This window comes from Chelonoidis abingdonii, chromosome 7 (assembly GCF_003597395.2).
Source record: "Chelonoidis abingdonii isolate Lonesome George chromosome 7, CheloAbing_2.0, whole genome shotgun sequence".
Classification (NCBI taxonomy): domain Eukaryota; kingdom Metazoa; phylum Chordata; order Testudines; family Testudinidae; genus Chelonoidis; species Chelonoidis abingdonii.
Window position 1 is genome coordinate 43,070,756 of NC_133775.1, and position 17,913 is coordinate 43,088,668.

The 17,913-nt window shown below is 43.5% G+C and overlaps 1 protein-coding gene across 3 annotated transcripts in view; it reads right to left on the reverse strand.

The window, feature by feature from the left end:
- Window positions 1-16,983, reverse strand: part of VAV3 (vav guanine nucleotide exchange factor 3) — a 259,518-nt gene extending 242,535 nt beyond the window's left edge. Inside the window, exon 1 of one of the 3 annotated variants that reach the window (XM_032803745.2) lies at window positions 16,601-16,983. In XM_032803745.2, coding sequence (XP_032659636.1) covers window positions 16,601-16,804 — 204 coding nt within the window. In that variant the 5' untranslated portion in view covers window positions 16,805-16,983. Of the gene's footprint in view, window positions 1-5,695; window positions 5,765-16,600 lie in introns of those variants that run through there. The other 2 variants (XM_075067838.1, XM_032803748.2) reach the window with 2 other exon arrangements.
- Window positions 16,984-17,913: the final 930 nt, after the last annotated feature.

Below are 17,913 nucleotides of genomic sequence, written 5' to 3' on the forward strand. Positions count from 1 at the left end.
ACAACAACAAACCATTTAAATTCTTAGAGCGCAGGATGTGTACCACATAAATGAACTAGACTCCGAAGGGATCCATGAATCTGGACAATTTTAGCTTAGAACAGACGACAAACTTGAATTATGTTCCAGTTTGCTGCTTAAGAGCTGCACACATAGTATTAACAGCAGGCACTCTGTTCCCTACACCGCTCATCTGTCTTTACATATGTGATCCTCTCTCATCACTAAGACTGCATTTTGATGCAAATCACACTGTTCCAGCCAGCAAAGGCTTTCATCGAGGCTAATCAATTATCCAGGGTCTTCTGTAAAAAGGGAAAGCTGTAGGACCCTGCCTCAAATATAGGGATACTCCAACAGAATTATTGAATTCATCTGCTTAATGCTTCATAAAGCCTGTAATTGAACAGCACCATTAGTTACTAAAATTCTCTAAGGCACAATCCTTCTAACCAACAGTCTTCTCAGCAACATTGCTTTATGTTTTGTCTGAGAACAAGCCAGAAGTGAGGGATTAAAATATCAATCTTGTTAACAAAGATCATCTCGTCTGTTCAGTTTGGTCTTCTGTGAAGCAAGTCAGTGGCATCAGTGCGAGCTCTTAGTGGATGGAAGCCCAAATCAGAGAAAACCACCAGATGTATCGCATTAGTCATGCTGGCTCAAAGACTGAACAAACACACACCTTGAGCTACCTCATGATTCCTAGAGGTAGCCCCTCAAAGGAGGCCGAGGCACACTGGTGGAACAGCATGTGAATAAGCTCAAGCTGCTCATGAACTACCTGGTCTATGGATAAGACAGAAGATTTTTCATCCTTTGCAAGGGAACAGGAACTTGGAAGGGGTGTGGTAGGAATTCCGAACAAAACAGTTCTCTAGAAGCAGCAAGGAGGTCAAGCCCTAGGCATGGCTCACTGCCTGTTAGAACCTTGCTTTCCTAATGGCCCTCCCACAACCTGAATACACCAACGCCTTCCTGAGAGATGAACTTCAGGCAGCCAAACCCCTCCTAACTGCAACAAGCTTAACATCCACTTTTAGTTGACAAAATCATTGTTTACCAATTTTCTTCCCCCCCCCCCGCCCACATTAAGCACATGTGCACTGACCTGCTTCCCCCACTTGCTAAAATGCGCTAGTATCTTCTTAACGGCATGCACTCTTGACCTGACACAGCCCAGCTGCCGGATGTGCTCTGTGGACGATAGAAACCGGCCCAAAGCTCATCAGCTGGTATTTTACTCAGGACCCCAAAAAACCAAGTTGTAGTCCAAAAAAGTGTTAACATTTTAACTATTAAGAGAGGGAAGCTCACTAAGAATTTTAGCTTTTTACTTAAAGATGTGTCATTACTGAATCAGAGGGGGTGTAGGATTGAAGTGTACGTTACTGCGTTAACTTCACATCTCTGAAGACTAAAGTTCAAACCTGTTTCAAGTATCAAGTGAAATTTTATTCTCTAAACCCTTACACAACTTGGCATGATTTTGCAAAACTGCTGCTGCTCAGCAACTCAAGACTTGCAAAGCAAAGTGGTAACAAGTCAGAGCTAAGGTATGTTAGAGAGTAGCATGATGCAGCTTTCAAAACATCTAGACAATTTGATCAGTCTGCCACTTCCAAAAACTCTACAGAAATACACCATGTACTTAAAAGAAATTCAGAGAAAGGCTAGTCAAGAGATGTCATGGTCCAGAACTTCAGCTTATGTAAATCATTATGGTTCCTCTAACTTCAACAGAGCAACCCAAATTTACATCAGCTAACAATTTGGCCCCAAATGCTACTTAAAGTATTAGGATATATTTTATAAATAAAAATCACAATCATTATCATAAAAAAGAACAGGAGTACTTGTGGCACCTTAGAGACTAACAAATTTATTTGAAAATAAGCTTTCGTGGGCTACAGCCCACTTCTTTGGATGCATAGAATGGAACATATATTGAGGAGATATATATACGCATACAGGGAGCATGAAAAGGTGGGCTCTCTGTATGTGTATATATATCTCCTCAATATATGTTCCATTCTATGAATCCGAAGAAGTGGGCTACAGCCCACGAAAGCTTATGCTCAAATCAATTTGTAAGTCTCTAAGGTGCCACAAGTACTTCTGTTCTTTTTGCGGATACAGACTAACACAGCTGCTACTCTGAAACCGATCATTATCATGGGAGAGAAGGCAAGGAATCAGAAAGGGATGCAAGTTTTTTCTCCTACAGTACAGGGTGTGAGGAAGCTGTTATTAGTACATTATAATAAGAGTAAGACAATACTGGAATGCTATTCTCAGTGGTGCTAATGGGGAGCAATAGGTAGCAGCAAGCTATATTTAAATAAGGATCATTAGTGAATTCCATTGTCATTAATGAGCTGTAATAGCAAAAACATCAATGTGATGACAAGAACACTGAAAGAGCCAAAAGTGAAATTGGGATTAGTATTTAAGTGCGGAGAGAAATAGAAAAGCTATGATCAAATAAAAATGTTTGCAGATAAAATCATAAGAGGAAGAAACCAAATTTAAGTCATAATGCAGAACAATTGAAATTCACAGGCGCAGAAAAATCTATGGCTTAAGAATTTAGAATCTTTGTATTAATACCCTGTTGATTGTTCCAAATTGTATGCTAGCACAAACCCTTATGCTCACGCAGGGTATTTCAATGGGACGCCTCGTAGATGGACCCCTTTGCAGGATTGGGGTCTAAGACTCCAACTTCTGAATATGCAAACAAACAATTATTCTGTGACTATTCTTTTGATTATGCAAGGTTACCAAGATTGTTATTATTGTTCTTAATAAATGTGGTATTTGATTGAATGTTTTCTAAAATATATATTCCCACCGAACAAGTTGAGTCAGGCTCAACACTGTTTAGTTACATAGGAGAGAATATCTTTTTCCTTAAAATAAAAAGACATACACTTGCTATTAAGTTAAGTTATCAGTTTAACTATTATACATATTTCTAAGAAATCATAGGAGGGAAACAACAGTATTTCACAACTCTAAGTTTTGGCACTTGTTCTATCAAACTGAAGCAAAAAGGGGGCAAAACAGTTAACTGCAGATGATACCTAATACAACCAGGATGCATAGAAAATAGAGCCAATTTGCCACCAAAAGAAAAACCAAAGTAGGCAGATATACAGTCATGTTTTCTTTATGTCGCCAAGTCTGGTAATGTATTGAAATGAATGTGAATAGGAATGCTACAGAAACAAGCACTGTAATTAGGTTCCATAGAACAAAACACAAGTAAGTTGTGTACATTTAAGGTAAACCTGCACAGAATCGATAAGGAAATTTTATCACTAGTGTAAAGGTAGGACTTCAAAGGTAATTGACCGGTTGCTATTTTTTATCCTCATAGTGGACCAAAGATCTTAATAAGAGACAAGTGCTGATGGTCTAATAAAATAACTATCTCAGTACTCAGAGTCATCTAAACATGGGACAAGAGAAAAACTTCCCTGCTCTTTTGAAGGGCTCCAGTACACCCTCCACCCCCCCCATCTCAAGCTGCCTCCCCATTTCCCGGCACATCACAGCAGTGCAGATCAGAAAGTGTTCTAGGTGGCCTTTTCCACAGCTGCCCTGAATTCCTTGGTGGTCCACATAACTTCAACACAAAAATGATACTGGCAGGTAACATCACCACCTTTCTAACTCCTTTTTTCTTTTTCTGCTCCTCTCACAATTTTCTCCTCCATCTTCATTTCAGGGCCACCCAGAGGCTTCAGGGGGCCTGGGGCAAAGCAATTTCGGGCGCCCCTTCTACAAAAAAAAATTGTAATACTATACAATACTATATTCTCGTGGGGGCCCCTGCGGGGCCCAGGGCAAATTGCCCCACTTGCTCCCTCCCCACACAGGCGGCCCTGGGAAAAATAAACCTTCTGCATCTCGGCACAAACCCAGTTTTGAGAAAACTTCTTTACAAGGTATCACTGGTTCTCAGCATCAGCTAGTGTTAAAGGCACTAAAGCTCATTAAAAGGGTTGGATAAATATTTTCTGTCAAAACTTTTTCTAGATCAAAAACTAGGGGGTTTTAAAAAGCAGAAAAAAATCACGAACAATGTCCGCTTTCCTTCAAAATTTGCTGTTTTTTTTTTTTTAATTGAAAAGCTGAAATTAGTCTCCCAAAACCTGAATATGGTTTGGGGTTTCAGAACTGTGTGGCCAAATATTTGCTGCTTGCTGTGTCTGACTGTTTAAAGAAACAATAAAAAAAATTCTGCTTAAAAAAAATCCAAAAAACTTTTGAACCACCTCGGCTTGTGACTAAGCGCCTGAGCCCATCCAGTCAGAGATTTGTCCAGGTTTCTGACACTCTGCTGGCTTCCTTGACTCATATCTGTCTCCATAACTTTGGGTTCATTTAGGTTAGAACATAAGAACAGCCATACTGGGTCAAACCAAAGGTCCATCCAGCCCAGTATCCCTGTCCTACCGACAATGGCCAGATCCAAAAGTTGCCCAGAGGGAGTAAACCTAAGAGGTAATGATCAAGTGGATCTCTCTCCTGCATCCATTCCACCCTCTGACAAAGAGAGGCTCAGGGACATTAACCATTTCTTACCCATTCCTGGCTAAATAGTCATTAATGGATTTAACCACCATCATTACGTCCTAGATGTTATCGGCTCCATGGGTCCCTCACAAACTGGAACGGTTACTGTGGTTTGTCTTTAGTATAGCTTATGTACATACTCCACGAACTGAGCATTTGAGCTTGTTCCAGAATCTGGGATGAGCCTATGTTGTGAAAATTGAAATGCTCAAAATAGCATATGCACGTGAATGGACACAGGGTGCTAAAATTAAATTAAACCAGGGGTTCTCAAACTTGGGGTCAGGATCCCTCAGGGGGTCACAAGGTTATTACTGGGGGTCGCGAGCTGTCAGCCTACACCTCAAACCTCGTTTTGCCTCCAACATTTATAAGTGTTAAATATATTAAAAACATTTTTTTAATTTATAAGGGAGGGGGGTCGCACTCAGAGGTTTGCTATCTGAAAGGGGTCACCAGTATAAAAGTTTGAGAACCACTGAATTAACCCCTCTGGAGCCTCAGGGAATGCAGCAGGGGGGTCTCCCTTGGTAGGGTTGGGAAGGATATTGCTCTTCTCATGTGATCCCTCCCCCAGTGGCTAATTTTAAACGAAGCTACCCTCTCGTGACATGAATCTCCCTGTGGCACTGAAATTAAATACAGACGATAATTTGGCATTTGAGAAGTGAAAGGGATGGTAGCCCTAATGGAAAAGCTAACAGCTTGGTTCTTCTGCAAGCCTCAAACTGCTGAATGAGCTTTAGGGTAGGGAAGGCTGCGCCTCCCAAACAGCCTGGCCCTGCCCCATATCTGACCCCCACCCACTTCCTGCTCCCCAACTGCCCGCCCCCCTCAGAATCCCTGACCCATCCTGCTCCTTGCTCCCTCACCATCCCCCAGAGATCCCCCACCACCACCCCAGGACCCCACCCCTGCTCCCTGTCCCCTGACTGCCCTGACCCCTATCCACCCCCCTGCTGCATCCTGACAGACCCCCGGAACGCCCACGATCCAACCCCCACCATTCCCTGTCCCCTGATCGCCCTCCTCCCCCCCACCTCTGCCCTCTCCCTGACTGTCCCTGGGAGTTAATGCCCCTTAGCCAACCCCCCCGGCCCTGGCCCCTTACCCTCAGCTCTGCCCCTCTCCCGGAGCCTCACCCCATATAGGAGCTTCCCTCGACAGCTGCAGAGTGGCTCCAGCGGGGCCTGAGCTCCGCCCCGCTCAGAGCCATATGGTAAGGGGGCGGGGCTGCGAGCTCCAGGCTGAGCTCAACTCCTTCCGCTCAGCCTGGAGCTCGCAGCCCCGCCCCTTTACCACGCAGCTCTGAGCGGGGAAGGGCTCAGGGGCCCTGCCGAAGACACGCTGCAGTGCTATCCAGGGATGCTCCTGGATGGGCTGAGGCTCCGGGAGAGGGACAGAGACGGGGTCGGGTCAGGGCTGGCGAGGGAGCATCAGCCAGTCTCCTGGGGGCCCCTGCGGAGCCTGAGGTATGGGACAAATTGCCCCACTTGTCCCCCACTCTGGGCAGCCCTGCTTCATTTTATCCTTCTGCTCTCAAATTATGTACCTAATCTACTTCTCTCTCTCACCAATGTATTATCTGTCACTCCCTAGCTAATTCCTCCCCTCCTCATTTCCTTGCAAGTCAAGGCTACTGTCAATTATGAAGCTCTGTCAGTTTCCAGGAATTTAATTTATAATTACCAGGTCCCCATATCATCTCCCAGCACTGCCACTCACTCTGACCCTACCACGAAGCTGGTGCTGACATCACCTGACAATGTTCCATATTCCATAAACACCCCTCTTTTTCTCCTTCTTTCCCCTTCCAATACCCACATATTTCCTTCTCATCTACCAGTCACCCTGCTGTCTTTACCTTCATATTTGGTTCTTTACTCCCATAATTTCCTCTTTGCCAGTTTTTTAATTTGACCTTCAGTAAAAGGAAAAGGTTGGAGCCAGAAAACTGAAATCCTTTGTCCTTCTGATGTTTAAATCCACAGATAATATAGCTGTAGACTAACAAATTTATTTGAGCATAAGCTTTCTTGACGTGCCACTATCACTGCATAAAGAGTAACATGGAACATTCAAAATTTGGCTCTATGGATTTTTCTTAGCATGAAAAATGATTTTCCTTTTTTCTTTCCAATCTCTCACTTGCTTTCTGATGCCCCTTCTGATCTGTCTCCCTTCTTTTCCTGCCTATTCCCTCTCTGGTTCACATTCTTTTCTTCTGACTGTTTGCCTCCCACTTCTGCTACCTCTCTTCTCTGTCCCCACCATCTTTTTTCACTCTTTCCTTTTCACAAGGATTTGCTCTGCCTGCTGTCACCACAGCACTCCCACCCTCTGTCAGCTCAAGAGCAGGTGATAACTCAGTTTCTCCTGCATACCTAGCAGAAAACAACATAGGCCACCCCAACTGAATGTTTCCTCAAGCCTATTTGGATGTTTAATTTAACTCTTTGCTGCTGATACCCACTATAGCTTCTGTGAGAGATCCGTGGCAGCATACTTAGTCAGGGCCGCCCAGAGGATTCAGGGGGCCTGGGGAGAAGTGGGGGAGCTGCGGCGCTGTACTCTCCCGGCGGCGGCCAGGGTCTTCGGTGGCATTTTGGTGGCAGGGGGCCCTTCAGTTACTCCGCATCTTCGGCAGCACTGAAGGGCTCCCCGCCGCTGAAATGCCGAAGACCTGGAGCGACTAAAGGGCCCCCTGCCACCAAAATGTCGCCGAAAACCTGGACCGCCACCAGGCCAGGGCTTGCGGGGCCCTTGCAGGGCAAATTGCCCCACTTGCCCCCCCCCACCGGGCAGCCCTGTATTTAGTGCTGATATTCTATAGAACATGCAGCACTTTAAACATGGTGCATGGGGCAGTACCTGAGATGAGCTTTGCAACATGACCCTGCTGCATTAAGTACTTATTAAGTGGTGAACATGTAAATATAATCCTAAAAAATGTTACTAGTGCATATTCCTTTTTCTCTTCAAGGGGATCAAATAAAGGATAATTGGAAACTGATCTGATGACCATTTTTATTTCCTTCACTTTCTTAGAATAAGCAGCAAAGAGTCCTGTGAAACCTTATAGACTAACAGATGTTTTGGAGCATGAGCTTTCGTGGGTGAATACCCACTTCGTCGGATGCATGTCACCAACGAAAGCTCATGCTCCAAAACATCTGTTAGTCTATAAGGTGTCACAGGACTCTTTGCTGCTTTTACAGATCCAGACTAATAGGGCTACCCCTCTGATACTTTCTTAGAATAATAAGTGCAATTGGTCATTTTGTCAGAAAGTTACAAAACAAGAGCCAGGTTATTACTCTTCCTGTTCATTTTGTTTGTTTGTTTGTTTGAGCAAAATTGATCAGGTTATAGCTACATTTTCTTTACAAGGAAATCTCTATTTTTTAATCTACATTATTTATTTCATGAAGGCCCCAATTCTGCAAATACTTATGCACGTATTTAACTTGGACTCAATGAGACTAAGCATGTAAATAAAGTTAAACAAGTGCATAAATGTTTGCAGGATCAGAGGCTAAAATAAATCAAAATATTCACTTGTTTATTTGGGCATGTTTAATGGGACTGCCTGCTATCTGAATTACAAACACCTTATCCCTCAAATATTGTTGCTTGTCCTCAACAGACATTACAAATTAATTAATTCATGTTGTTGTTTCTCTCTCACGTTATTCTCCTCATCTCATATCAAAGAGTAAATCATTTCCCAACTTTAGCTAAACAAAATGTTTTTATAGTTAGAGAAAAAAGCATCTTTAACACCTAAACATAGCCCTTTTAGCATTCTTATAACTCAATAACCCAAGTGCAAAACACAATAGAACTCTGATTTTATGAGCATCAATCTTATGAACAACCAGTTACCTGAATCATTTTTCTGCTGCCAAAGTCATTTTTCTGCCACTGAATGTGACTTCAATCCTTCAGCCAATATTCAAATAGCTGTTCAGTTTTGAAAAGACTGATCTATTGGCAGCAGGGAAGAGAAGCAATTCTATCAAACAAAGAAACGTCACAGTATACATTAGTTACCGTTAGTTATATACACTGTCATGGGATGAGTAATAAATTAATTTATGCACTATAAATATTGTAATTGATATGTTAAATTTTATGAACTTTTTGATTTCATAAATTCCTAAATCCCCAATAAGTTCATCAAATAGGGTTTCTCCTGTTAACAAAAAAAATTGTTTTCCTGAGCTGATAACTAGTATGCCAAGTTCCAATCTTGTAAGACTCTCTGTCACAGCTCAAAATCCTTGATAAATCAAATTCTATAAGAGATTATAATAAAAATGCTGAGATAATCTTGGCTCCTAGGGACATTAGCAAGGACTACTATAAATTATTTTATATTTTTTCAAAATTCAGATCCTTTGGTCCCCTCCTAAGATTTAAGGGATATAGCCAAATCACTTTGCACAGGGAGTTTGGCAGACATATTGCCACCCAAGCATGAAGGAGTGTGTCATTAAATCTTAATTTATACACTCAAAGATAACTCAGAGTCAGAATGACAATAATGTGCTTCCATATTTTTAGGTGATCATATGAAAAAACTACTCCCTTCAAAATAAGGGGTAAAAAATTATAAAACTTAGACAAAATAAACCATAATTTATTTTATTGTTTTAAAAATGATTACAGGAAATGGTTATTTTAAATAAATAATTTATATAAAAACATTCCCCTTAGTGAACTCTGATGCCAACAGCTCATAACTTGCCGCTTTCCTGTTTAGCAATTTCTCACAAGTTAACAGAACTCCTTGCAAAAACTATTTCAAAATGAAATTTACAAAGTGCCACAGATAAAGAAGTTGCAAAAAGATAGTCTAATGCAGGTCAGCACAGCTAATTTGTTTTAAGGCCCATACTTCTGATGACCATTTAACCAATATCTGTTACAATTAAGATTAAACATTATGATTAGAACTTTCAGTTATGGGTCATTTCTATTTTTATTATTTACAACAGTGTAATCCAGCCCTGGGGAAGCAGTTTGTCATGAAATGGAATTACCACAAAGTTACAATGCAACACTCCGACATTAGCTTGTGTTGTGCAATCCTCATGACTCAAGGTCATCATGTATTGATGCGACATCTCACGAAAACTTTTCCAACATAACGTTAAGGCATCATACAATCAATGGTCTCCGTAATTAAACTAACACAGTCCCTTTCTTAGCCCCCTTTCTGGCTGCTAGGAAGGCTCAGCACTGCTTTACAGTGAGGAGCATGCTTGTAGTGGGACAGCTTTGTTTGTTCTGTGCAACACCACACAAAGTATGCACTATTACCAACATCAAAGTTCAAAACAGGAGTCAAATCCAAAAATACATATGGGCAAAAAAATAGAATTTTTAAAGCTTCAGTGTGGTTTTTGTTGTCTTCTGAACTCCATCTCCCAGTATGCGCATGACAACTGATGTTGTCAATTCTTGCAAACTTAGAGTAATGTGATTTTGGCCCCCGCTACAGGACCCTCACAGGGTCCCACTGTTAGTCTTCGTGAAAACACATAGCATGGACAGTCTCTGCCCCAAAGAGCTTCTACTCTAGCGCAAAGCATAGTAGTGAATTTGTGACATAGGAGCTGGAACTGGGACCTGTCAGACTCCTCTCACATAGGGACTATTAAATATCCATTGTTGGGAACAACTTTTAATCCCTGCTGAGCTGGGCACAATTCACACTGGTGCCCTACAGGCAAAAGGCTCTATAGCCCATTAGCAATGCCCTAAGACTTCCAGTCCCTCATAAGCACTAACGTTAGTCCTTCAAAAATGAGGCTGACTTTCTAGAAAGAGAAGTTTATCAGATCAAGTTCTGGCCTTCTTAGAGCTTGATCACACTGGGTCTTCCACTCTCATGACACACACAAAATCTCCTGCATATTGCTGTCAGTCAGCCAAACACTATTCTTAAAAGGGACAACTCCTTGTAACCAAATACAAATAATAAAAATGCAACAGTAAAACAAACATTTGCACAATAACCAAATTTGCTTCTAAATACAATGCTTTGTGATATAAAACCATCAAAACAATGACTCCAGGGGTCCTTAAACTGACTTGTACATATACGTGTGTTTTTTGACCTCGACATGTGTCATCAGGGGTGTTTGAATCAGGGCCGGTGCAAGGATGTTTCGTACCCTAGGCAAAACTTCCATCTTGTGCCCTCCCCGTCCCTGAGCCCCCTCTCTGAGGTGCCCCCCCCGCAGCAGCTCTCCCTCTCTGCCCTGAGGCACCCCCCCCATAACAGCTCCCCCTCTCCACCGTGAGACGCCCCCCCTGCGGCAGCTCCCCATCCCCCACCCTCCGCCCTGATGCACAATCCCCACCCCAGCTCACCCCTGCTCCGCCTCCTCCCCAAGCACGCCATCGCTGCTTCACTTCTCCTGCCTCCCAGACTTGCGGCACCAATCAGCTTAGGTGCCACAAGCCTAGGAGGTGGGAGAAGTGAAGCAGCCATGGCATGCTCGGGGAGGAGGCGGGGCAGGGGTGAGCTGGGGCGAGGAGTTCCCCTGCGTGCCACACACCCCCCTTACTTGCTGCAGGCAGCGCTCCCCACGCTCCCCTGCTCCAGCTCCCTCCACCTAAATGACGGTGGCGACCGGGACGGCCAAAGATCCAGCCGCCTCGGTTGCTGCCGAAGAAAATGCCACCCCACCAAATCCTAGCACACTATGCGACTGCCTAGGTCACCTAAATGGTTGCACCGGCCCTGGTTTGAATCCATAACCTTCAGATCCACAGCACAAAACAACTTCCACTTTAGTTAGAAGAGTAACTTAAGTAATGCAAGCTATCACTTACCTTCTCTCTGAAATTGGTGAGTGATAGCTACCCCTCAAGGCATGAAACCTTGGTTCACAATAAGTGATGTGAAGGACACAGAAATATCAACAGCAGTCAGAGGAAAAGCTGGGAGTAGAACTCATGCTATCTGGGCTTGCAGTTTAATGCACCTCTCACTAGACTACAGGGCATTTTATGAGGCCAGTGTCTTGCTCTATGGTTTTGTTTCCCAAAAATTGTTCGACGACCAGAATTCTTCACATCATCATAACTCTGCTTGTAGCAGGGACCAAATCCATGAGAGTTAACAAAACTGAACAGGAAAATACCAGTTTGACTCCACAAAAGACACATGCATAACCATAAAGAGCCACATGAGGGTCAAACAATACAGGCAAAATATTACCACAGGCATCTTGGCTTACAAAGTAATATGCACTAGGTGGTCTGTGTATGCATCTGGGAGCCAGGACCTCTCAAGTTCTAATTCCCAGTCTATCACTGGCACTTTCCCTCTCCGTGCCCATAAGGATAACATACCACTTGCTACGTCACAGGAACAGGTGAATTAACTAGTGTTTACAAAGCACTGTGAGATCCTAAGATGCATATATTACATAATGCAGAGAATTTATTAGACTACTGACAAGTGTAAATATTTCTGAAAATATTGCAGATGTACAGCTCAATCATAAAAGTATCTCCCCAAGAAGTTCCAACCACCTTCAGCTCACTTAAGCTACAATGGGAGTTGATACTCAGTACCCTTTTAGAATGCTCAGCAACTCACAAGATTAGGCCCTTCATTTTCTATTTATGCACTACCGACCTAAATACATTTTTAAACATATCCAAGGTTATAATAATTTCTGAAACTTTCAGGGGATGATTTTCTAATGTGGAAAGTGCCTCCTGCAAAGGTCTGATTGACTTCTTTCATGGAAATCAATGGAAGAAGAGGCTTCTCTTCACTTTGCAGAAGCACTTAGCACCTAGCATAAATTAGCAAGATCTTTACTGGGATCGAGATTTGGCCCTTATAGGTTTTGATCCACAAAGACAAGTCTCTGTACCTACAAGAGCCAGGTTCAAGTCAGTGGGCTTGAAGCAGTTGCAAGTGTTCATCTGCACAAAGCTGCCTGCCAGATCAGGACCTTCGACTGTAAGTTTTTAGGGGCCACAGACTCAGCCTTCTTACCTGTCTATGAAGCATTTACTACATCTCTGACATTATACAAATATATAATATACAGATATCAAGGTTTAATTTCAAGAATATATTATAAATAATCAAAGTAACATTTTAAATCATATTTGAAGGCTCCTATTTACAGAGAATACTCACCAAATAGGTATGAATCTGAATAATCCTCAAATGACCCTGCTTTTTTAAGCACATACATACATTACACATTGTAGCTTTCTCCAGAAAGCTCTCTTTGAAAAAGAATGCAGGAAGGTATTTTGCTTTTGTCTGTTAAAAATAAGCATCAAACTACTACCGTTTTAATTGATCAAAAGTAAAATCAACAAGCATTGGTCTAGACAAGTAGTATTAATTCTGAGCCATTGCTGATTCCAATTAGTTACTGACCCAAAAAATATTATGGGTTATTATGAAGAAGCCTTTCTAGTTCATTAACCCAGTAGAATATATTTACATATTTTTATCAATAATGAAATGTGAGTATTATATGAAGCTATATCCAACAGTTGATCTGTAAATTATTTATAGTTTTGCAAACAATGGAAGTAATCAAAACTAGACCTTATGCATTAGGACACAAAACAGATTGCCTGCAAGGATCAGGAAGGAATCATCCACACACATTCTACATACAAGGATGCATAAATGGCTAAATATACTGTATCACGAGTTGGAGAACCAGGATTTGGAGGAATGCCAGAGTAGATGAACTAGTGCTCTCTTCCAATCTACCAAATCCTACTTAGCTTATACTATTACTAAATGTGTGCTACAAGAGAATTTCATCTGAATTTGCTCACCTCTTCTGTACAAAGTCATATAAATCTTCAAAATCTGAATAGTATAAGTATTTTAGAATGTCTGTCGTAACATTTGCATCTAATACGCTGCTGGTATAGTTTTTATTTTGACGGGTTGCAATTTATTCTTGATTTTTTTTTAATAATGCATTATTGGCTTTTACAGAATATTTTGCAGTAAATGCATTTGCCAAGATAAGAATGATATAATAAAAAGAAAGAAAATAACTGACACCAACCATTGGTTGTGGACTAAATATGTCAAGCGAGCATAGTCCAATTTACATTAATTGTACAGGCATCTATTTTTAATAACACATGAAATAAGAGAGGCTCCTAAGCCTGGGTGGTAATATTGCATTCCCACTAGTCTAAAATGAGCTTCAATAAAAAAAGTAAAACGTTACAAATTATTAGGTCCTTCTGGTATTCTGAAAGTGTTGCAAAATGTTAAAGTCTATTCTCGCTTCAGCAGACATCTACCTAACTTCCGTATACATCAGTGAAGTTACTAGTGCGTATCAAGTGAGATTAGAAGCAGATCACTTGTATTCAGAATCTCTTCTCATAATATTTTAATATAATGTTAATATTTTACATCACCATATTAAAGATTGGCATTCTTTTTGTCAGCCAGGCAGTGCTGACAGTGCAGGGCTGACAGCAGGAGCCCTGGGTCCTGCTGTCAGCTCCGCACACGGCAAGGCTCCCACCATCAGCCCCAGTCAGCTGACAGCCAGAATCCCGGGTATTAATGACTGTAATACAGTTGCAACAAAATGTCTAGTTATCAAAAAAAATAGCAGGCATAATATAATCCTTGAGTGTTTATATTGTTCCAGCAAATTTTTCTTAAACAAATAGGTCTTCTCTGAGTTTCCAAATTAACTCACGATTCAAGTATGGCCTAACATATATATTCATACCAAATATTCAGCCTCTCTTTAAAAAACAAAACACAAGAATGTTTGGAAATGAATGGTGAAGAGACCCAACCAATTCTCCACAGACATATAATCCTTCATTACTCTTAATCAACCAGCCTTAACTTGTTCCCCTAAAATTACAAAAATATATGCCAGGGTCAAAACAAGTTACAACTACACCCAACACCGTTCCTGTAACCCTCTCATGCCTCCTCCAGTCCCCTGCGCACATCCCCTGTGCTTTCCCTGTCCTTTGCAACTTCCATGCCCTTGAGGTGCCCTGCTCTCTGTTTTATGCCACCATCCCGCCTACCACTCCATGGACACGCATCCTCACCACTACCCCTTCCCTTCAAAAACAGGAAACATGGTATCACGCTACCTCACCAGGTACCTCTCAGTCCTCCAATCATCCTCTGTTTACTCTTCATGCTCTCCATATCTCTTCCCAGACTCCTAACTCACCACAATTCCCACCATGCTCTCACTTCCAATCCATGCTCCTATGTACCTGTTTGTCCAGGTCAATCCAGCAAAACCAGAAACAAAAATTCAGTTAATTATAAATTGTTTGTATTAAATACATTTTTCATATTATTAGTTTGAACAGTGCTCTTTATCGCCCCCTATAAGACTAAGAGGAACTTGTCTTCAATAAAGCCAACAAAGTGTAACCCCAGTTCTGCATGAGTCTCCACAGGAGCACAAAGTCCACCCAAGTAGACTCATTTGCAGGTTCAGGCCCTATTTCAGACTTTTGAGACAAGAGACAAAAAAATCATTAGGAAATTTTTCAGATCTGAAGGACAAGTATTTGCAGTTCCAAACACCACAACTTTATAACTGCTCAGTTTTTAATTGTTTAAAAATTAAAAAAACAATTTCTCAGATAAAATCTACCAAGGTTGAGATGCAGGATGTAAAGCTTCAGGAAGATTAGAGGGAAAAGCAAAGTGTACTAAAAATCAGGCTTATATTGGGAAGGTAGCTTAACTATGGTTATTACCGCTCCATAAATTAGGATTAACACTATAATTCATACAACTCAAAAATGAGAAGGATGCAAAACAAGGCCTTGATGTTGTAAAAACTTATCCATCTAATTAACCTTCTGCATATTAAACTCAATGTGACGACTACAGTCACTGACCCTGCATGTGCTTTTTTGCAGGGTCAGTGACTGGACGCCCCTGATCTTTGTAAATTGTTCCATGAGAAAAGACACCTGTGCAAACCCAGTGACTTCAAAGGAGCTCCCCATCTGTACCATGTGCCTTATAGGATGGGGGCCTCTCAAAAATAAACAAAAAGGAAATTCAAAACACCAGTGGGGAGGGGAGTGAAAGAAGTAACATTAGGTCCAATTTTATCTGACAAAAAGCATGAAATTTACAGTTGAAACTGAAATCATGTGCTTAGGGTATCATAGCTTCTGAGATCCAGAAGGAGCCCCTCTGTTCTGAGGTCCCCAATACAACATGTAATTCAAGACATAGGCACACAGGACTGACTTGAGAGGGACCCTGAGCTTTAACTTTGATCTCCATGAGTATCAGATGCTTAACAATCTCACGCACAGGTTTTGTTATATTTTTTTACCTGTCTTTTAAGGAATGGTTGGGGAAACACTAAAAACACCAGCATGTGATTAGATCACATGCCCAGAAACCTTCAAAGGGCTGCAGCAGATTTATGTCAAGTTAGTCTTCTTGGGAGTTTTTTCCCCCTAGCTATTGTAATTATACAGAATGGTAATTCAGCTTCCTAGATTCCTCATTCTACATGACACAGTTCATTTTAAAATTGCTGACCTACTCATTGGGACAGAACTTGACAACAAAACAAAACAGAAGTATGTTGGGGAGGGGTTGTGTTTTGTATGGTTTTAAGAAGGTTGCTTGTTGCTTTTAAAAAAAATAGAAGGCATTTCAATACCTCCTTACTTCACAATAGCTACTGTAAACACAGAGTAGCTTGAGTACGTCTCATAAAACGTGCTGTGACTACGGTAGGGGGCATGGAGGGTGGGCATGTGCCCCTCCATACACTAGGGCTTGACTCCCTACAGCATCTTTCACCTCGCGTGGATTCTCTCCTCCAACACTTTACAGAGTTAAATGCAACCGGGTAAGTGAAAGCAAAACACAAACAAGCTACTTAGAGCATCTCCGCATTTGCACAAAGAAATTAAGCAGCTGATTAATGGGGGATGCGAGCTGGGATCAGCAGGAGCCCTTGCGGAGCGGCGCCCTTACCTGGGACATCTGAGGCCTGAGGTTGATTTCCTTCAGGTTGATGGACTGGCTGCGCAGGTTGTTGAGCAGCTGGCAGAGCAGGACCCCATCGCGGAGGGTCTGCGCCAGGTCGAACACCTGAGCCGTGGGCCAGGTCACTCGGTGGTTGGGCGGCAGCACCTTGCAGTGGATCAGCCACTGGGCGCACTGCTTCCAGGGCTCCATGCCGGGCTGCGAGCGCCCGGTTCCCAAACCCAGAGAGGCAGGGAACCCCTCGGGGCTCCCCGCTGCCGCAGTGTTCCGCTCCGGCTCGTCTGTCAGCCCCAGCCCTTTGCACAGCGCGAGCGGCAGCAGCTGCCGGGCGGCGGCGCCTGGAGAGGCTGCGTGCGAACTTCCCCCTCCCCCTCTGCGCAGACTAGAGGATGGGCTCGGGACAGGTGCGCGCGCATTGTCCCTGGGCGAGTGATGCACGCTCGGCAGAGGGGCTGGTGCTGCGGAGCTGCATGCGGGGTTGGTGGCCCCGGGGCCTCTCTTTCCTGTGCAGGGCCTTCCCCTGTAGCTGGAAGCCTTTGCCATGCAAAAGGACAAACGCTCCTCCAACCCAGTTGAGCGAAGAGAGCTCGTTATGATCAGATTTATCCTGATGTAGCCACTTTCCTGTAACTTCTACAAGCCTGCACATTGAGCAGCTTGAACCAGTGGACTGGGACAGCAGGGACCCCGCAGCCTTCTTCCCTGAGCGTTGGCTGAGGGGGGCAGGGCTGGTGCAACCATTTAGGCAACCTAGGCAGTCGCCTAGGGCACTGGCATTTCGGAGGCGGGTGCCATTTTCTTCAGCAGCGACCGTGGCAGCTGCATCTTCAGCCGCCCCAGTCACCACCGGCATTTAGGCGAAGGGAGCTAGGGCAGGGGAGCACGGGGAGGGCCGCCTGCAGCAAGTAAGGGGAGGGGTAGCACGCAGGGGAACTCCCAGCCCCAGCTCACCCCTGGCCCGCCTCCTCCCCAAGCATGCCGTGGCCGCGTCACTTCTCCTGCCTCCCAAGGTTGCAGCGCCAATCAGCTTAGGCGCCGCAAGCCTGGGAGGCGGGAGAAGTGAAGCAGCCACAGCATGCTTGGGGTGCTCATGCACGGAGCAGGGGTGAGCTGGGGTGGTGGGAAGGGGTGCCTCAGAGTGGAGGGTGGGTAGCTGCTGCAAGGGGGGGGTGCCTCAGAGCAGATGAGGGGAGCTGCCACGGGGGGGTGCCTCAGGGTGGGGGCGCGGAGGGGGAGGGCGGAAAGTGGAAACATCCTTGCACCTTCCCTGGAGGGGGGCAGCACCAGGTATGTAGCATCAG